This window comes from Castor canadensis, chromosome 11, assembly GCF_047511655.1.
Source record: "Castor canadensis chromosome 11, mCasCan1.hap1v2, whole genome shotgun sequence".
NCBI classification, from domain to species: domain Eukaryota; kingdom Metazoa; phylum Chordata; class Mammalia; order Rodentia; family Castoridae; genus Castor; species Castor canadensis.
In genome coordinates, this window is record NC_133396.1 from 116,627,612 (window position 1) to 116,650,348 (window position 22,737).

The following is a 22,737-nucleotide window of genomic DNA, read 5'->3' on the forward strand; positions in this document are numbered from 1 at the left end:
GTAGCTATCTTAAACAAAAATGCCTTTTTTAAAAAGTGAAGAATGGGAAAATAAAACAGGTCCTGTCCGGGGATTGGTGCCAGTGGGAGGAGGAGGATACAAGGAAAGGAAATAGGAAGGTGAATGTGGTGGAAACATTACATACTCATGTAGGAAAATGGAAAAAGGAAACACGTTGGAACTATTCCAGTAATATGGGGAGGAGGGATAAAGGAGAATGATGGAGGAGGTGAATTCAACTATGATATATCATAAGAACATTTGTAGATGTCACAATGTACCCCCTGTACAACAATAATACAATAATAAAAGAAAATTTTAAAAAAGAAAAGAACAAGCTGGCAGTTCTGGAGCTGGATTCTAAACCACAGGGCCATCAGAAACTTCCAGTTAGGCTGTTTTTAGTTTCAAGTAACAGAAATTAAACTCAGCCTGTCTTATGCAATTTTTAAAAAGAAAGAAATGTATTGGCACAGAGAATGAAAAAGATGGCATTGGAATTGATTCTGTTGCCTCCATTTTCCTCAGGGCTGGGTTCATTCTCAGGCAGCCTCTCCAACTATGGGAGGCAGAGATGTTTCTGTACTCAGGTGTATATCTTATCTCTAACCTCCCACTCTACCCAAGCAGGAGTTTTCTCTTCCCGGTAATGCAAACAATGCCTAGAATTGATTCCCGATAGCTGTGACTAGGTCATATCCACATCCCTGAAGCCTCTGCAGTGGGCACGGGATGGGATGCTGTGAATGTCTGGGGGTGGGCCACGAAGTAGAGACAATATCACTGCGCTTTATACCTTGAAGATGAGAAAGCGATATTTTTCTGTGTGTAAAGTCAGGTCCTATTATCAGAAGAAAAGATAGATGCTGTCACCCAACTAGAACAAGTTCATCACAGCCCAAACCCAGCAAGGTTCCTTAAGAAATAAAGCTTATAATGTGTAATCTTGACCCTTATCAGGTTATAGCCCTCCTTAGATTTTTGTTTATTCAAATAAAAAGAGTTCTTGTATCATTTTTTTTATCTCATGAATGACTTAGACGGACCATGGGACAAACTAATATGAAAACTGGGAGGTTTGGTCTTCGTATGTGAAGGTATACTTCATACCCTAAAATATAATTTGTGAAATACATTTTAGCACTTTATTCAAATTAAAGTTCTTAGCTTCCCTTGCATCATTAATCTGAAAGCTTTGCATTGTGAATTTATAGGTCAAGTTATTGTGTGATGTAGGGAGTTATCCAACCCATTGTTTTATACATAGTAAATGATAAATATATAACATTGGCATGAATTAAGAAATAATTAAAATTTTCTACATGTGTGTATTTCAAGTATTGCCAGTTTTTAGGATATTGATAAAGTCGGACTGAATATGGAAGCTTAAATTCCATGATTTTATTTGTCTTCTAATGTAGGCTAAGTTTAGAAACTTGTTGAGAAAACAGAGTAATCTAAGCAAATCAAGAACTTTTTATAATTATTGAGCTTTGACCACATTCCACTTGTCAGACCCCTAAGTGACTCACAAGACTGTACTTTTTAACTGCTGTGACAGAACATCTGTACATAGCAAATTTGAAACCGGAGGAGAAAAATAATAAGAACATTGCCAGTTTTTCTTAGGAAGAATAGTTATTTAGACATTTGAATAGAGTTTTCACCTGGAGTCCAATCACTTATTTTTGCTGAATTGTCTTGAGTTCAATGGAATCAGAGATTTATGAGGCCTTTTGGGCTTTATTGGGGGAAACAAAGTCACAGTTTTGAAGAAATTGACAGAATTTTCAGTATGACTCATGTTTTTCTTTGACTTTGAAGAGCAAACTTTATGTTAATGGAAACTATCAGTGTAGTACTATTTAAAAAGTTGCCAGTGGACCTTAATCAACCCTGCCTACCAAGGAAGAACCTATTACAGAATATATACTTATATACATATGTATATACATATATATATCCTTTTTTTGTTCTAGTGTGTTCTGAAATTTCTGACTTTGTGACTGAACCCTGTGTAGTCAGTGGATAAAGTAGGCCTCATTATTATCATGTGTGCCCAAAGTACATAGGTTACATCTATCTCCTACATACTGGTACTTTCATTGAGGCTTTAGAAACCTGAGTTTGATGAATCTGTGTGAGGCCCTGGTTCAACCTCATTGTCACAGCCAGCCACAGGTATAGATCTGGTGGTGACTATTCTTGGGATTGGTCTGAAGAGAGATTGTGAAAGCACAGATATTAGATGGCACTTGGGAGCTTTTAAAAAATCTTTTCACTTTCAGCTGCATCATCCTAGAAAACTACTTCAAATTTTGTAGTTACTAAGTCCCTCCCTTCTAGAAATTAGAATGTTTTTTATGTTAATTTCATTAAAAGACTTATCTTGAAAGTTAAAGTACCTATTCAACCTGTTTACCATGAGAATGGTTCAAAGTATTCTCTAGAAGCAGAGTCAGAATGGATCTTCTAGAGATAAGCACTATTGTGCACACACTGTACACTTGGTATAGTAAAGCCAACAATGGGGTTTTGCTGTTTGGGGAGTAATTACTATATTGCTAAAAGAAAGAAAAAGCTTCAATAATCATGTAGGGTTTTGTTGATAAATCTTGAGTTTCTTGCTGCTTTAGGATAAATTGGTATCAGAGGGCTAAAACAAATACAAAGTAAAGGGACAGCCTGAAGTCTTGTACTCAAGTAGTACCCAGCTGCCAGCTGCACAGGTGGCACTTAGCTTCAGGTCTGTCTACCTTACTTTCTGTTAATCTATTTTTCCTTTTGTCCTCCTCCCCATCCCTTTTTCCATCCTTAAATTTCAACTTAAAGACCATTCAAATTCCTTTGTAATTGTTCAGTAATCAATTAGCTTTCCAAATCAGTCATAATTTGAAGTACACTATTTAATTCTTAAATCACTTAACTTCACCAATTTTTTAATGTTAAAAAAAAACTCCAAACAAATATAATTCTAGGGGAGATACTGAAAATCTTAGGGTGGACCTGATATGCTAATTTTTGTCCTAAGCAACTTTTGTGTTCAACATATTAACTCAAAACTAGGTAATTATAATAAAAATAGTGACTTTTTCAAAAATATAGTAGGCATAGATGTATGTTTATTGTGTTTTTATATAAATTCATATATAGATAAATTGTAAAACAATCAAGTAATCAAGTCTTTCAGGGTTATCTATTGCCATTGTTCCCTACGCATTGAAGTCCTCACCATAGCCATTACGATAAAATGTTCCCTAAGTACATAAAGGCTCTGATCGTTAAGATTTTTATTGCCAGCCACACATACAGAGCTGCAAATTGCCTTGTTTCAGATTTATTATGTATTACTCCAGAAATTCTATAAAGATCAAAAGAACTGATTACAATGTTGACCTTTGCATTAACTCATCTGAATTTAAATTCAAGTGTTTGATTTGGGAAAATAAGTCCATTTATCATAGGTCTGCTACTGAGGGATTGTGCTGCACTGATTGCAAGTGCTGAGACCAAATTTATTTATTGAGCGTGGACTTGAAAATTGTTTGTAGGACAAGAGGAACAAAAGTTTGACCTGCCAGTGTGTAGCACCAGGGGAACAATGTGGACATTGCCCTTTTCAAATTTGAAGTAGTCATACATTTCAATCTTGTTGATAGAGTCTCCAAATAGTAAATTGAACAAATATATACTGTTTTAATCATATAACTCATTTCTCAATTTGAAATTAATGATCCCTCTTTTACTAAAATAATAATCATCTCTTCAACAGAGACCCTACATTTTGGAAGATATTGTCATGCTTCTCATTCAAAAATTAGCTTAGTATATGATGCTTCAACAAACAATTTTTAATGTTTTATTATTTTCTAGAAAACTATAACAATGCTTCCTATATAGAATTATATATTTAATTAACTTTTAACCTGTTGAACTATACATTTATCAACAGATTCTAAATTTAAACCCATGCAGTATACCCAGAATGGCAAATATTATCCACATTAATACATAAGTTCATCTACCTTTACATAAGCAAAGAGTACTAAAAAGTGATTTGACAAATGGTGTAGTAATGGCAGTCAGCACAAGGCATGTACATGAGTCTCCTTGAACACCCATGCAGCTTGATACTGTAGCATTCCTAACGGTCTCAGCACTGCTGATTATAGTTAGATGGACGTACCTTGGCCCATAGTAAGCCAAGGAGCCTATTGGTGGAGGAGAAAAAGCATAGTGTGGATTAGGATTTATGTCCATTCTAACACCAAGTCAGGTCTCTGCTCTTCATTGTGATTAACCTTTCAACTCTAGCTATAGTCAGAATGGAGAGGCCAGGGTGTTACCATTTGCTAAGTTTCAGTGGGCAGACTAAAAATAATTACAGTATTCCCATGATACTTGCAAGGAACTTGTTCTGAGACCTGCATGCATCTGAAAATGGAAAAATTTAACACAGCATGTTATTTCTCCCCCAAATTCAGTAAAGTATGACTAAAAATATTCTGGCCCTTGAGGCTATAAATGATTCTATAAACATAAGACTAAAGGATTTATAAAGACACGAGTAAATTCTGCCATTCATACAAACTACATATCACATAATGTCATAATTTTAGAAACAGCCCCAAATGTACAGAATTTTCAAGTCATGAGCTTGACACTTAAGGTATACCTAACAAAAGGGTATTTACACGTGAACACTTAGCTTACTTGCCCGATGTGCGTGATTGACATTAGAATTGCCAAAAGGCAAGAATGCTTTTAGCAGTTGTTTTTTGGATCTCTTAAATAACTTCTCTCCGAAGACTTCTTGAGTTCAAATTTTTAAAAAAAACATAGACAATATAGATTTTGCGGTTTTTGATGCCTACATGAACCCATGTAGGCAGAATCAATTTGTTTTATGGTGGGAAGATGGGACCGAGATAGCAATTTTATACTTATTTCATCTTTATATAGTCTGAAATTAAGTGATCCTGGCAAGAGAGAGATAAAATCTATGTAATTTAAAACTCAGTGTTTATATCTAAAAGACAAATAGGTAAGGCACTTAGATATTATAATCTGTTTTTAACAAAGAATAAAAATTGAATTGCAATAAGAAATCCTTAAAAGATGAAATTCCCATCACATTATCCACATTATTAAATTAGTGGGAATTATATTACCAAATTAAGCATTTTTTTTCTTATTTAGTCTAAATGGACATTGTACCTCTAAATGGTTTGATTGTACTCTGATGAATTTGACTTCTTTTTTCCCCCACCATCCTTACCATATAATCTTGGTGTAATTTACTTCTTGCAAGGATGGTTCTTTCACTTCTTGTATTTTGATATCTTAATAAGTATCAAACAGTAAGAGGTTAGTGAGGAGGAGTGTGGTTTGTAAAAAGAATGCCTGTTGTCAGTGCAAAGCAAATAGCCTTATATATTCTTTGTCTATCTCAAATCTCCTAAGCCAATTAATTTCAATTTAATAAACATACCAAGTGCCCACTATGTACAGACACTGTCTTAAATAGCCTGGGCACAAAGATTAATTGGAATAGGCCCTGATGTGAACAGATTTTCTGTCTAACAGAGTATACCTGTACTTAATCTTATGTGGTAGGGTAAGTTCTTGATTCATGCAATTAAGAAAAGGGCTGAGGAATTTCAGAGAAAGGAAATAAGCCAAAAAGGACCCCTTTGCTTTGATTTCTAATCTATATGAAAATGATCTAAGAACTTAACATAGAATCACAGAATGTTTTTGATATAAAGGATTTTAGAGAAAATACCGAATTTTCACATTCAAAAATTCAGGTCCAATGACTTAAAGTGACTTACCAGTGCTCATATATATGGGTTCTTATAAAGCATAGTTACTGCTTAAGGATTTAGTATGCTTATAGAAGTTACCATCTAGTTATAACCCTTCTAATGATAAGAAAGGAATTAATTCAAAATCATAAAGCATTCACCCTAATTGCCACTGGGTGTCAAAGAAGTCAGAGAAAGTGGGCTGATATAAATGGAGAATGCACTAGAGAAGACATCAGCAAATATGTTAAGATACATGGAAAGTATCAGAGACACACTGTGAGGGGAAGAAAAAGAAAATAAGAGACTGGAATGCACAATGACAGCTCCTGACACAAAAGTTAATAAAATATCCAGTGTGCGCCTGCTTGTGTTCCACAGTGTTATGCTAAACATAATTCTTACTCATTTTGATCCTTACAGAAATCCTATAAACTCACTATTGAAGAAGAGTGAGGAATTATTAAAATGAATTTATTTAGATATGAATTTGAAGTGATTTAGTATATCCAAAATGAGACAAAAAAGGGTTACTGGAAGTAGGGAACTTTAGATGAGAGAAAGCTGTATGCCATATGTATGGGGTATTCCTAGAGACAATTGCTGAAACTAGGAGAATTAATGCACTCTACAACAAAGTATGAAATGTGTGGAGGCAGGGGATAGCAATCTGAAATCTTTCAATTGGAAAAGAGAAGTAAGTTTGTAGACATGGTTTTGTCTTAACTGCCAAGGTTTTAAAAAATACATATGTACAAATGCACCATTGTTATAAGCTGCAAAATTTATGTATACTGTAATTTCACCTACTTTCCTCTATAATCAAGATTATTTTTCCCACATATAATGATACACATTTGGGTTTGAAGTTTTGCTAATAGTATAAGGAGGCATAAGTTGTTAGCCATACCAAGTTCTTCAAGGCTTAAATTAAGCCATGCAAAGAGAGAAAAGGTAAGTCCTAAAGTTGAAGTAAATGATTTGGGAAAAAAAGGTTAGATAAAATGAGAGGGAATAAAAATATTTAAGAACATTTTGAAATTTGAAATCAATGGAGATAATGACGTGAATCCACTGCTAGAGTTTGTGGTTGGCTGCTTTTTCCTTCTTTTTCTGGTTTTTAGTTCCAAGTGAAGTATACTGAAACCTGAGTCAGTTGTCCTTTTACACTCAGCAAGTATTCTGGGTACTAATTTGGGTACTTAAGAAACATTTTTAATATTCTTCTTTTCTTGACTTTAACTTAAACAGTCTTGTACATAAACCTAGAAAGAGTAGTATAACTTCCTCCCTACTAGATGGTTTCTTCAGAATCAACTCACCCATTCAACTGGAGTTGAGTAAGTAGACACTTGACTTTGAGGTAACAGTCTAATATAGATAACATTATTTTGTTTACTGTTTTGGGTGGTTAAGTCAAATAATTGGAAGCTAGTAACAAAGGAATGAGTAGTCCTAAGACTAAACCTGATATGAACTGTTTAACCTTTTGGTAAAGCAGGTTAGGGCAATAAAAGCTAGCCATGCTACTTCTATTAAGAGCTAGCATTTCATTGAGTCCTTACTATGTGCTAGGCACTCTGTGTATATTAGTTCATGTAATTCTCAGAACAATCTTCTGAGGCAGGTTTTACTCCTAGTGACCCTTCATACTTAAGACAGTGGAAGAAAAGAGAAGTAAAATACCCAAATAGTGGCAAAGAATGAACAAGAAACCATGGCTTTAAAATCCTCACTAAATGCCAGTCATTTAATGTCAAGTTGAGCCATGTGACTGAGCCAGATCCTGCAGTATCCTGACATGAATGTAGATTAATACTTTACTGCTCATGTTGCAGCAATTTGCATACCCCATCCAACTGTGCAGTCATGTGACATCATGACATTCTGAGAATTGAAAAAGAGCCAAAAGTGTCCAGATTTAAAGACAACAATTAATTGTTGTTTAATGGGTACCAGGAGGAGCTTTTACTACCTTCAGATATCCTGATTTTTTTAAACAGACTATGCATAGTTAACAAATGGAAGAAGGAATTTAAAACAGAATTTGGGACATAGTGGCACATGCTTGTAATACCAGCATGAAGGAGCTTGAAGCAGGCTGAGGAGAGAAGATGAAGTCACTTGAGTGTAACAGTGACCAGTCTGAGAAACATACCAAGATCCTCCCTCAAAAATAAAATAAAAATGGAATATTTGATCATTTTGAATATGAAATGTAGTATTGGGTTTCAAAATTAAACTATACCATCAAGACCACTCTGGACAAGAGTAAGAAGAGTAGTTTTTACTAATTAATATTTTACCACCAAGTTAATAGTATCTTTGTAGTCTGGGATTTTGACTTGAGAATTGAATGTTTGATGGAAGGTTTGCATAGCAGCTCCTACGTCTTCACAATGTTGGTGGTATAGAATTTTGCTTTTCATTTTTGTGGGAAGAGGGCAGTTAATTGTAAGATCTGTAGGAACCTTTTTGATACATCTTATTTTTCATACATTGAAATATTTCCATATATACTTAAAAGTATATTGCATTTTCCCACTAATTTTGTTTTTCTCATTGTCATGTAAAAGAGATGTATCTCTATACCTATACTCATCCAGTAAGGGCTTACTAAAAGCATGTATACCTAGGATTCTCCTCTGTGTGATTCCAAATATTTGAAATGTCTTCATGGAGAGTTCAATGTTGAAGAAAACATAAATACATGAATTAAATGATCTTATCTGCCATGTGCCAGAAATTGAGAAATGCATGGGAAAGGCAGAGTTCTAGACTTAAGATATTTGTAGTCTATGACATTGTTAGATAATTGAGTAGGTAATTAAAATATAATGTAATAAATGAGTCAAGTATAATGATTAGAACAGAGAGTGATCGCTAGGAGCCAAAAGGACACTCACTGTGTCATTATGGATACAAGTAAATACTAATGTTACAGGAGCTATATAATTAAAGATTCCAAAACATTATCTGATGCATAGAGACAGTTTTGAAATGAGTTCATCCGAGTGTTAATATGTATCACTACCAACAAACTCATTGTTTTGATCCCTGTGTACTGTTAAACAAAGCTTGACAAGTTGTGTAGGGTTACTCTTTTTAAAGGTGAATGATTGTGAAAACCAAGATTGTGATACAGTGAAAAAGTAGCTTTTTTTCATCGTAGATACATAGTCTTTGTAGGCACCTTTGATATCACTTATTATCTGTGGGTATCCATATATGTATGAAAATGGACACTTTACCACTAGCCCCTTGAGCGTTACTGGCCTATGAAGATTGATATTTGGATTTGCTGCCATATATGTTTACAGAGTCTGTCAGTGTCTCCAGTTTTACCTCTTAAATATCCATTCAGCCTGAAAACCTTTGTACCAAAAGAAGTCAGCTTTCTATCAATTCTCCTTCACTGTAGCTATTATTTTCTACATTTGCCTTCTGGTTGTTTATTTATGCTTACGACTTCCGACAGCCAATTTTTGCATATTTTAAAAGCATATCTTACATACTCCCTGTGTTTTTCCCACACTATCATTCATTCCTCAGTAAGGAAGAAGAGCAATTGTTGTCCAAACATTAGTGTGCATCAGAATCACTTGGTGGCTTTGTTAAAACACTATGGCTGGGCTCCACCCCCAGAGGGTCTAACAAGCACCCAGGTGATGCTGATACTGTTAATCTGAGTCCACAATTGAACAACTGTGGTGTACCATGGTGCTCCTTACAGTGGGAGTTGGAAACCATGGGAAGTCCCTCAGACTCCTTCAAGGGGTCAATAAGTGCAAAACTGTTTTCATAATGATGCTAAGATACTACTACTTCTTGTCAATCTCCTTTTTTCACTCCTGTATTTTCTAGTCTCCAGGAAGTACATGCTTGTATATTTTGGGGCTTAAAAATTAATACAGTTTTAATTTCAAATACTAAATATCAGTACTTAAAATCCATATAAGCAAAAGCCCCTTGAAGTTTTTGATCCTTTTTAGTAATATAAAACTTAGAAATAAAAAGAAAAAAGTACATCTTTTTATAATTAAAGCCAAAAGATCCTGTGTGGTCTGGCTCTCTGTTCTCTGACCTTATTTTACACCTAGCTTCCTTGCCCAAACCAGCCTCCATTCTAGTCCTTGAACATGTAAACTCTTCCTTATTTCCAGGCCTTCACATATGCTATTTGCTTTGACTGGAACACTTCCTTTCCTCTTACCCTTTCCTAGACTACTCTTATCTCACCCTTCCAAAGTCGCATTACCTAGGTTCCATTTCTACACCACCTTATTTTTTTTCTTTCATAGCATTTTCTTCATTCTTTCTCGTTCTCCATTTGCTTATTTTATTCATTGTTGAGTCCTTAAGAATAAAGCACAAAGTCCTAAATACAGGGACCTTGATATTCTTTTTCATCAAAGTAATCTCCTTTTTCTGCTCAGGACATAATGTGAAGTCTTGATGTCTTGACTTTTTTTTTTTTTTTTTTGTCAAGTCAATGTATGTGTCAGTCCATTTTCCATTGCTATAAAAAAATACATGAGTTAGGGTAACTTATAAAGAAAGAAGCTTATTTACCTTACAGTTTTGGATTCTGAAAGTCCAGAGTATAGTACCAGATCTGGCCAGGGACCCCTGGCTGTGACACATCATGGTGGATGACATCATGGTAGGTTTGTGTGGAAGAGGGAGAGATTACATAGTAAGATAGGAAGCTAATGAGAGATTTAGGTGTCAGACTTGCTGTTTTATGATAACCCTCTCATGAAAACTAAACTCAGGGTCTTATGAGAACTACCTGAATCCCTTCTGAGGGCACACCTCCAATGACCTAACCAACTCCTACTATGCTCCATCACTTAAGGTCCCATCACTTGTTAACATCACCATACTGAGGACCAAGCTTCCAACACATGAACTTTTGGGGAACCAACCACACTCAAACTATAGCATTCTACCCAAATCCCCAACTTTATGTCTATACCACATGCAAAATATGATCCTTTCACCTCTACTGGTAGTCCCAGACTCATAACTCATTCAAGCCTCAATTCAGAAGTCCAGAGTCTTATTAGAGACTCAAAGCAAACTCTTTTAGCTATGTGCACCTGTAAAATGAAAGACAATTACATTCTTCCAAGGTAAAATAATGGGACAGGGATAAGACAAACATCCCTGTTCCAAAAAGGTAAAATAGACAAGTAGAGAGGACCAGTTGACCAAAACAAGACAGAAACCCAGCAGCAGACATTAAACTTTAAAGTTCCAAGTGCAGCATCCTGTGCACACGGTGGAGGGGCCAGGCCCGCAAGACCTCTGGCAGTCCCTTTGCCCAGCTTTGCTGCTCTGAGTCCACATGGTGACTTCATGGAATGGTTTTGCAATCTACCTACAGCTTTCTCTGGTGGCAATTGCTCCTTTCTGGGGTTGTGTCTGTGCAACCAGAGTTCTAGGCCAAAGGCCCAAGTCCAGGGTTCCACATGTCAGGTCTGGCCACTCTCCTCAACATGCCAGATAAAGAGACAAGTGGTGAATGGCAGAAAAAGAATTATTACGTGGTATGGGCACACTGTGAGAAGAGCAAAGTAGCCACTTCACCCATCTTCAGGGTATAGACATAAGCTTTAGGTTTAAACAGAGAAAGAATTGGGGCAGGGGACAATTGGTATCCATAAGTATTAAACAGCCCTGCTCACGAGTGTAGTCGCATGGTCACAGGTGGTCCACTTGCCTATTATCTCAGAATTGGTCAGGCTGGGCCTTGTTAAAGTTATGTTGCCTGATCAATGGTCTGTCCTGTGGAGACTCTGCTGGTGCTTTCCTTGGGGGTAATTTCCACCCTCCTTGTAAAGATGCTACCAATCAGTACTGTCTTTCCTGAAATCCAAGATGATTACAGGAGAGAGAGATGCAGAATAAGAGACAGATGCAAAGTGGAGGCATGGATACCAAGCTTTTTGAATATTTGCAGGCCTGAGTAAAGAGTCAGTGCTTTTCAGCAAAAGTAGTTCCTAAGTACCTGTTATCATTAAAGGCTTCACTTCAATGACCCCACTAGGCATCACTCCATTGGGGGCTTTCTGCTGGGATTCTGACCTTGTAGGAGACTTCTAAGTGGCTCCCAGGCTTTTCTTTGACATCTCAGTGGAAGCTGCCATGGCCACATAACTCTTGATTTTGCATGCCTGCAAAACCACAGTAATGTGGACACCAGCAAAGCCTGCCACCAGCACAATCAGTGCCTGGGCTCACTTGAATTGAGGCCGCAAGTGCTGAGTACTTGTGAAAAAAACAGAGCAGAATCCCTAGGTATCCTGGGCAGCAAGCTTGTACTTGGATTCCCTAAAGATTTTGTGTGTTTTTTGACTGGTGGGCCTGTGATGGGAAAGGTGGGACCTCACCAATTTCTGAAATGTTCTCTGGACTTCTTTCTTACTATCTCAGTACCAACCAGCTGGCTGTCTTTATCTACATTAATTTCTTTAAAAAGCTGATGCTTAGCAAACCTTTGTATGCTTTTTCCTTTCTGCTCTTTTCCTGTCCAGCCTGGAATTTTCCAAATCTTTTCACCATTTCCCATTGCTCTTGTATGATGCTAAGAGTAAGCAGAAGCACCTACTCATCTCCTTCTGTATTTTGTTTAGAAGTTTCTTACCCCGATTTTTCATCATTCTTAAATCCAGCCTATAAACCTCTAAGACACTGACACTGTGCCTCCAAGTTCTTTGCAATGCTATAACAAGTAGGGACTTCACTCCAGTTTCCAATGAATCCTTACTTCCATCTGAGACCAGTTCCCTAGTCGTCTCATCTTCAGAGCCTCTCCAGAATCACTAGCCTGCTCCCCAAACTCTTCCAGCCTCTACCCAGTACTCAGCACTGTTGCCTCGTCATTTTCAGGTGTAGTATTGACATTAACCCTACTCTTTGGTCCCAGTTTTCTTTGGAGAAGAAAGTAATGATTCACCATTTCTCTAGGCATCCCTCATTCCAGTCAAGTCAACATCTCAAATTAACCATCATAATTGAACCTGACATTTCTGGATGAAAATGGTGTGTCTGCTGCTGCTGTTTAGGTAAGTTTTTGTAGTCTCTCCGAGCCTTGTTTGTAGGTTTGAGCTAATAATTAGAATCTTTCAGGGTTGCTAGCATTGGAAAGACTTTATATGCTGCCTATGAAAGTCCTTGGCATCTGGGAAGGGCTCAGTCAATCTTTGTTGAGACCAATTACTGAGTATATACTAGTTTAGTCACAGAGGAATAAACAGAAGAATAAAACTATTTCTGCACTCAGAGTTTCCCATAGCTCAGTGGAGTGTCCTACTTGGCATTCTGTGTGTGTACCCAGTGAAGCAGAGGTAGGTTGTGGTGATACTATAGCAGTGTTTCAGACTGTCCTTGGTCAAAGATATTGTTTCAGATTCCATGATATAGTTTAATGTCCATGGAACTCAGCCAATACTGATAAAGCAATTGAAGAAATAATTGATGATATTCAGATTCATAGCTCTATTGATGTATAGATGCTACTATTCTTTTATGAGTATCTTCTAGAATGGATCTAGAGTGTATGACATTCTATCATACTCTCTGAGTTTATGCTAATGCTTACCAGCATCATTTCTGTGAAAAACTATTTTAACAGTGTGTTGCCTAAAAAGATATTTCACCAATCTTTTCTTCCTCCTTATATTCTTCTTTCTCTATTAGTTTTGACCAACTTGTGTAAAAGTGTGGAGCTTGTTAAAGGTAGTAATAACACATTTTCCCTGTATTTAAAAAATTATGAGCTATTCTTTATGCAAAACAACTGACAAATAATGCTCAGTTTATTCTCTACATATTTTCTAATAAGTTATACTTGTGTATTACTTAATTTTATGAGCTATTAGAATGGTTTTAATTATACACAAGGCAACATGATATCCAAGAAAGTATTTTCCAGATTTTTAAAAAGATTTGTATTTAATCTGTTTATGAAGTAAATACTAAGCTTTAAAGCTATCTCAGAAGTCTGGTCATGTGTCATGAACGACAGTTGTGATTTGGACTAATTCAGTGCACGGTTCATTGTAGGCAAATATACTAAATTCTGATACGACAGCAAGTAGACATAGTGTCTCTGCTATCCGTTTTGAAAAATGTGTATTATTGTAGGAGAGATAAACATATATGTAATTCCAACATGAGGCAATCGGTTAAGTGATACAAGAAAATACAAAGCAATATAGATATTCAAAGTGGAGAGATAAATTACTTCTTTTGTATGAGGTCATCAAACCTTCAAGATTTTCATTGTTATTTTATAGACTATCAAAGAAAGCTGTGGGAGGGAAGAGGGAAAGGAGAGAGACACAGAGAGAACCTGAGAGAATATGAAAGAAACACAGAAGGAGATGCATTTTCTTTGTTATTTCTAAAGTAGGTATTCAGCCCATCCATAAATTCATTCCTTTCATGCCCTTATATTTTGCCAAGAAAAGCAAGTCACCTGTACTACATTCAATTTAGATACCATTACGATAGGTAAGATACTAAACTCTTATTTTATTTAAACTTGTGACCTTTGCACTAATTGGAAAGCATCAGAATTATCAGCCTGTATAGACACTAATGTCTTCATGGAAATGATTAAATTTTGTGATTTGGAGTAGGAACCATAAGGCTTTAACTTAATTTATAAACTTTAAAATTCAGTGTGTTTTGTAAAGTAAATACATATCTGTATTTCTAACATCCTCGTGAGGAGTGGATATTCATTTTATTTTTACCAAACCTAGCCCAGATTGTTTTGCGTAATAGATGAAAGGAGTAATAATGACACCAATATAGACTACTCCCACTGCACCATTTTTCTAGATGTATACCCTTTTGCTCCTGCTCCCACCAACACTATACAAATACCCTTACTCTTGCTTATATCTCCTGTAATACTTATTATCATATTATTGAGATTTATCTTGCATTAGACTGTGAAACAGTACAAATAATGATAGTTAATAAACACTGATCTCTGCTTTACAAATGACCTCATGTGATGCTCATAAAATGGGTATTCATGTCACCCTTTTTTTTTTTATAAATGAGGAAACTGAGGCAGTCAGATTGCTGAAACACAAGCAAGTCTGGATTTAGACTCTGGCAAGCTGGTTCCATGGCCCACACTTTCAATCACAATACTATTCTACTCTTTGGAACTACTTTGTACGAGAGAAAAAAAAAATTGATGATACTTACAAACTCCAGTTTATTTTGTTAAAACTGGTGGGTGATATATCCCACTTTGATCATTGTATTGGATGGGAAGAATTACTACTCAAATTCTGAATTGCTTTGTTTTCTAAACTCTTCTTAAATTATCTCTTTGCCACAGTTGATTTTGTAAGCTGTCCATGGAAAAATATGATATACATTATGTGAAATTTTCATGTAAAACAGTGAAAAAGCTTAAACTTTTAACACTTTATTTGTGGATCCCATAGAAATATTTTCATCTATCCTAATATGATAAGGACAATTCTTCTGTTTGCAAATGTATTGTAAATGATTGATGTCAGTTTGTAAGGGTGTTGGGGCCATCAGGGGTGTCATGCTGGTACTCATTACTGAAGCCCGTGAATTTCATCAATTTGCTCTGATCCTCAAGTCCCCAAGCTTCTGTAGATCGCTAGACTGCTCATCCACTGGCCCCCTCATTAGGAGTAGGGACTCCAGGATTGTCTGTCTAGCACACTCAGGCCTTGGGAACCATCACTGTTCTCTCAGGCTCTCTGTGACCTCCTTGCTTCTACAAATGCAGTGTTTTATTTTTGTGCCATGCTGAGAAAGGCACTATCTCAAGTGTAGAGCCTCTTCTCCAGATGTGCCCTCTTCCCCAGCTGTGCCTCAAGAAGCAGGCATCTCTCAGTGCCCCCTTCCTTCTCGGAACTCCACCTCACTTTATGCAAGAGGAGTAAGGATGATTAGATTTCTGAGTTCTGAGTTGTTCCTCCTGTTTCAGCTTTACTACTGTGCTCCACAGGACCAAGAAGGTTGAGGAAGCCTCAAGGCCTGGCCACCAGAGGCTGAAGAGATGACCTTTTCCTTTGCTGTATGCAGAGGAAACTGGCTTTTGATACAGGAGCTAGAAAGCAGCCAGGATTAGGGATTTACTGAAGAAGATATCTGATGACTTAATGTATGAAAATATTGATTTTCTTTTTAATTGTTTTGTTAATTAATGCAGTCTGATTATCTCAGCCACTCAGGATAATGTAGCTTAATTTTTAAGGGCTTGAACATAGATTATTTTAACAATATTCCTAGGTTTCTGAACCTTCATTACCTGTCCAGCCTTTATTACCTATGGACTTTTAGTCAGCTTTGTTTCCTCATTTCTAATGTTGAGGTCCTTTTGCTTCATAAATTGTACCTGTGTTTAGCATTTATTTTCTTTCTTCCATCACCTTAAACCCAACCCCTCTAACACTCAGTTTCTTATGTCTCATTTGCTCTGAAAAAACACATTTGCTAATTTGGGCTTTAGTAATCTTTCATAGCAGGTAGCAGGGTGTTGGGCCTATAAAAATATGTTCAGTGCCTCCTCTCTCATTAGTGGAATCCTGGTCTGCTTTTATTTTTCTTTTGTTTTTTGTTTTTAAGATTAAAGGTAGAATTTAGGGCTGGGGATGTAACTTGCCTAGCTAGGCAGAGTGCTTGCCTAGCATGGACAAGACCCTGGATTTGATCCCTAGGTCTATAAGAAAATAAAGTTAGAATTTACTAGGTATAAATGGCTTTATTGTTATCACTTAAGGATAGAGCTTGGAGCATGTGACAGTATATCTCAATAGCAGTTGTTTGAGTAAAAGAAGGTTTGTTTTGGTTTTCATCTCATCATGAGAAGGCATAAATTGATGTCATGGTTACCCAACCAGAAGGTGCCAGGATGGAAAGCTTTGATTCTTTTTGCCTTTCACACCTTGTCCAACAAATGGATGTAGAATTGGGCACCAATGGCTCACACTTATAATCCTGGCTACTTGGGAAGCTGAGATCAGGAGATTGCAGCTCGAGGCCAGCTCAGGCAAATAGTTTGCAAGACCCTCTCTTTAAAATACCCAAAACAAAAAAGGACTGGCAGAGTGGCCCAAGTGGTAGTGTGCCTGCCTAGCAAGTGTGAGGCCCTGAGTTCCAACCCCAGTGCCAACAACAACAAAAAAAGATGGGTATTGTTGCTAGTGCTAGGGCAATGAAGTACAAATAAGGTCCCAAGGCACATGCCAGCTGAGTGAATCCCATCTAAAGAACTTGGCTTGGAAGCTCTACCCAGTACGTACACATACTTCTTATTGGCCAGAACTTAGACCTGACCACCTTTAGCTACCTGACTGATTCTAGCATGTGGCTAGTGTTGGGATCAATGTTTACTTACATCAATTTAAAGCTTATTGTACTAAAAAGTATTCCAAAATTATGAGCATCTGGCTGTGTGATTATTGAAATAGATATTGACCCATGGATGCTAACAATTATAGGTTATTTGGGATTTTTTGTCATCATTCACTGGGTATGTAATATACTAAGATCATACTTATACTGCTATCTTTTAACCAATATTTGCTTTCTTTTCAATTAATTCAGTCATTTTTATCTTACATAGTAGTTTGCATATGTTTGTACTTGTACCTTTTTTCCCCTTTCCCTCAAGTCATAGTTACATACTTGTAGTTATAGAAATTTTAAGTGCAGTGAACTGTATTAATTAGTATGTTCTAAAACTACATTATACAAGATAGAGTGAATTTGGCCTCACATTTGCTTCTGCCTGTTGCATACTATTTTGAATGTTTTATTTGCTAAATATGAACCATATTATGATAATAACTATAAACATGGACACCATCAGCATTTTCTTAATAAATTATTATCAATGTATCCTTGAGAGTCTTAGAACAAATCTTTTGAACATCAAAACCAGCTGTAATTTCTCCATTGATGTAAATCAATATTGCATGCAATATTGCATGCATGATTTCTACCTTAAATTGCATGCCAATTTAAGGTAGAAAGAAACTTACTAGTTAAGCAACACAATTTGAAAAACAATAAAAATAACATGCCATACAAAAAAATAAATATAACACTGATGATGTTATATTTATTTGAACATTATTATATTCATTAATAATGAATATATATACATTATATATATTTGAACATTGTTAATGTTCAGATGAAAATAATTTTAGCTAGTGAAATGTTGATCATGTGATTTTGAGTGTGAAAATAATTTGTAATTAAGCACATAAAAATCTTCTTAGTCTACTTAGATTCTTAAATAAAATGTTTAAAGTACATGTAGAATTTTTGTCTATCTTATAATTTGTTACACTCCACCAAGTTTGCTGAATCTCTGTCTTCTCTGCCACATTGCCCTCTGTCCTTTTTTACTACACACACACACACTTTTGCCTATACCCAGCTTTGCGTTGTGTTATAATTCTCCTTAGGGATAAAAATTATGAGTATTTTTGTCCTATGCCTTATACAATCAACTGGTAAGACTAAGCTCTAAGGAGAAAACATTTTCTGTCTCCTATTTCTTTTTAACTTTTGAAAAATTTGGCATGGTAGGAATGAAGCTTCAAAACAAGTGTTGTAATTTTTGTTCACTGAAATTCTTTACAGCAGTTGAGTATTACTTTTAAAAGTGCCTTGCATGTCCAGTGAGATAAAAGAATTTTTATAAACAGATTCCTTAACAGGAGATACATTATGTGCTAAATATTTCAGGCTAATAATCAGGGTTTACTGTGGGTCAGGGTGTCATATCCCAGTGGTGTCTAGTGAGATGAAGGGTTATCTTACATGTCAGCCAGATAACCCTATGAACAATTTTGAGCAGGCAAGATAATGGGACTGAATTCTGAAATGAGGGCTGAAATATATTGAAGTATTGTTACATGTGAGAACCATAACTTTAAAAATAAATGTAGTCACCTTTTGACATCATTAGGCATGTTTGATAATAATTTTTAATTGGGTACATTTTAAGTGGGTAGATTGGGTAAAGGATGAAGTGAGCCAAATATATAATTGTATGTTTAAGTAGATTTTTTAAATTACAAATTCCCTCATGCATGGGAGACTTTTATTAATAGGAAGCTGCTGAGCATCATTAAAGCTATAATATATCAAAAATATGCCTATTACATATTAAAGCTGCTGAACAAAAAATGCTACATTTTTTCTTCTCCATTATAGATACTGAATTAACATTTCCTAATCCTAATAAGGTTTCAAACACATTCTTTATTGTTATTTTTTAGTTAGGAATATAATAATTACTTTGACCCAAACATAGGTGGAATAATGCAGAAGTTTTTAAAACCTCCTTTATTGTTATATTTCTATGTTGGATAATGTGGGTTACTTGGATTACAGTGTTTACTAAGGTAATTTTGCTACATAAAATATTAATGCCTTTAATTAAATCACAAATTCTTTTTCTTTTTCTTTTTTTTTGTATTTACCTGTAAGGTATTTGCCAAGCCTAAATATACACTTAGTTTTGAGGAGGGTATATATGTGTGTGTGTGTTTGTGCATGTGTGTGTGTAAAATGGTCCCTAGAAAATATATTTTTAAAGTATAGATATGAATTTCATTGGTAAGAATTGAACAAGAAAATCCACAATTAGAGTGTCATGACATACAAATTAGAAGTTTTAGAGGATGTTTAGAGTCTCAATGGGATGAAATTGTGAAATTTTTAAAAACATCTTATGTACATTTTGTTTATTACTTTGGCATTTACTCTTGTAGAAGGCAGGACTTTGTGCACAATGGATTTCATATGAACATATGTTGACATACACTCCTTGATGCCATAATGTCACAAGCTGCATAAATGAGAGATTAGGAAGCCTATGGTCAGCCAGTAGAGGCCACTCACAGCTTGCTACTAAGCCAGACACCGAAGTGGAACTCTCTTTAACTCTCTTCTCTTGGGCATCATTCTGAGCTGATGAGTTTTAGTTTCTTACTCAAAAACAATTGATGTCATGAAACTGAATGAAAAGTTACTGCAGTATTTGTTTTTAATTATGTAGAGATTGATCTTTTCTACTAAAGCATTTAGATCATTCATTAATACTAACTATAGAAATGAGAATTCACGCAGTTAATAATTATAACTATTAATACCCTAATAGGCCAATAATTCCAAATTTTCTATTTTAAATGCTGCTGTATTGTTGTTGTTGTTACTATACTTGTTATTAGTATTTTGTGTTGGGGGGGTGTTTAGTCAGTGTCTCATATATAGTCCAGGCTGGTCTCAAGCTCACTATGCAGTGCAGGCTGGCCTCAACTTGTCAGTCCTCTCACCTCAGCCTCTTGAGTGCAAGGATTACAGGTTTGCATCACCACACCCAGACTTATTACAACTTACTGGGGGAAAAAAAGAACAATGAAGATTTAAAATAATTACCTTGTTTAATTTAGTTTAAAAACTTATCACATAATTGATAAATATATGTATATACGTGTGTGTTTTAATATACATATTATGTATATATTTCTAAGCCTTCATCAGTTTAGGAAAGCTTTTGTTTTCACAATTCCTAGAGAGATATATGTGCCTCTATTTCATGAAAACGTACTGTGATTACTTCAGAATTACGTGAAGTCAAAGTCTTCATTCACTACACAAGGAGAGTCTGACAGCTGTAAGGTTAACAAGAATCCTGTGACATGAATCCTGATTCCTGCTGGGGAGACTAATCCTCAATTGAAAGGAAGACTCTATGCTTCTCTGTGGTTTATTTCCCCTGATATTTTGATTCTTTCAAGCACCTTCCTGGTTTAGGAATATAATCTCACATTTAGACTGATGCCTCCTTTTGAAGGAAAAAAAATGGTTCAAACTGAATTTTCTCCTAGTTTTGTCACATATTCTTATTATGGAATGTTTACTTCCCACTGGTAAAATTTTAAATGTTATACTAGTTTTGCTGTAATGATTTTGTAGTGGAATCATTTGTTACTCTAGGTAGCGTGTCCACAGCATGTGCTGGCAGCCATCTTTGGGGCTGCCTCTTGCCTTAGACCCAGAATTTACAGGCAAGCACCAGTGTCCTCGAATCATTCTCAGGCTGAAGATTTTCCAAGAATATATTCTAGATTCAGGCCACCATCTCCTGTGGCAAATCCCTAAATGTAAAAGCATTTGCTTTTGGGTATTGTCTTCTTGGAGGAGAAAAAGCACTAAAAGTGGTGCTTAAGACAACTTAGGTTCAAATGCAGCTCTCTCTAGCATCTGTAGTCTAGGACATGCACCTTCATCTCAGTTGTGTTAGTTTCTTCATCTGTGTTTTGAGAATAATGGAAAACATAAGCAGACAAGAACTATAAAGAATAAAATTGCTAGTAATAACACTTTTAATAGAATATTTCTGCCAGTTATGTGAATTCATAATGTATTGTGTGAGATCATTACCACATTCTTTGTTGGTTTTGTGTTTTAGGTTCTTAGAAAAAAAATAAAACACAACAATGTGAAACCCTTAGAAACAGGTAAAAATCATCACATTTACCCACTGTATTACTGTGTCTCTTGTAATATAATTTAGGTAACATGAAGGCTATAAGTAGTAGATGCCACGGAGATCCTAATAAAAGTTGTTCCCTTAAAGTTATACCAGTGTGAGCTCTACAAATTATCTCCTTATAGAGATAATTTGTGAATATGGGTATTTTTAAAGATAGGATTAGTGATGATGAGAACCTCATATGTCTTTCTGTAGGTTGTATAAGATCCAAACTTTGGTACATTTTCTCAGTTGCAAAAGTTATGTTATATAAATTTATTGATTTAGTATAACAGTTTTTCAAATCTCAGGTAATTCAGTTGTCCTCCTTTCTGAACATTCTTTCAATGAGGACATTTTCTGAAGTTAAAACTCCTGTTAGATAAGCATCTACAGTAATCTTTCCGAAAGATCCAGCACACATCATGCATCCTGTTATTCTTTGGTTTCTTATAGTCAGTGAAGATCTTTTCTGATCTACTCTATAAATGCATATTTTACTTTCATAGAAACCCAGAAAGTGAAAATAAAATATGAATCCTCATGAAGTATTTACTGATATTATTCTTAAGAAACAAAGCAACAAGATAAAAACTTTGATTCTGAGTAAGAGGGATTCTGAATAAGAGGGATTCTGTAACTCAAGACTATCAAGACATCAGAAAGATTAGTTCTGTGTAATGTAATTAAAATCACCTAGCTGAATGGAAACCATATAGTGCTTATTATGTGGTAAATTTAAGCATAATTTTGTATATACCTAGATTACTAGTAAGTATTTGATGAATTTTGTTAAGTAATCCATAGTGCTGAGTTTAGAGCAAGAAGCAATCAGTGGTTACACATAGTGTTGGGTTACATTAGCAAGAGATAAGGAATAGATATGGGAAGCTGTGAATGCCTCTCTCATTAGTTTTCATTTTTTTTGCAGTGCAGAGCCATGGATGACTCTGGAATGAGGGAGGTGCTTTGTGAAAAGCAGCAATTTGGAAAGTTAAATTTGGCAAGTTAGTAAGATGGATTGGAACAGATAGAGATAAATTACATACAACTCCCTTCCTAGAGGTGATTTTTTCCCCTCTTTGTTCCTCTTAAATCAGATACCTACTTTGTTTCCTTTTAATCTTTTAAGTGGTATTCAATACATGCTACTTGAATTGTTACTTTTTGTACTTCCTTTAAAAGTAATTCCAAAGTAATTTTTGCTGTTTTGAATGTTGCTTTAAAGGTAATTTTAATGTTATTTTCTTGAGTCTGTTTTCTGTCCCCAAATATATTGTGTCTTGTGAATTGTGACCATTCTGTAATGTTATGATAGTAGATGACACAATGAAATACTTTACTCATTCCCTCAACTATCTTGTG

General features: G+C 35.5%; 1 protein-coding gene across 19 annotated transcripts in view; it reads left to right on the forward strand.

Annotated features, from left to right (window-relative positions):
- The window catches only part of Gpatch2 (G-patch domain containing 2), a 243,775-nt gene that overhangs the window by 79,164 nt on the left and 141,874 nt on the right, over nt 1–22,737 (forward strand). For 6 of the 19 annotated variants that reach the window (XR_012438987.1, XR_012438989.1, XR_012438981.1 and 3 more), the window contains one exon: nt 12,780–12,877. The exons of 9 other annotated variants lie outside the window; for them this stretch is intronic. Coding sequence is in view for 1 of the 10 variants with exons in the window: in XM_074048299.1 (XP_073904400.1) it covers nt 21,310–21,414 (105 nt within the window). In the remaining 9 variants the exon portion in view is untranslated. Of the gene's footprint in view, nt 1–12,779; nt 12,878–21,309; nt 22,277–22,303; nt 22,438–22,737 lie in introns of those variants that run through there. 4 more of the 19 variants (XR_012438986.1, XR_012438985.1, XR_012438988.1 and 1 more) reach the window with 3 other exon arrangements.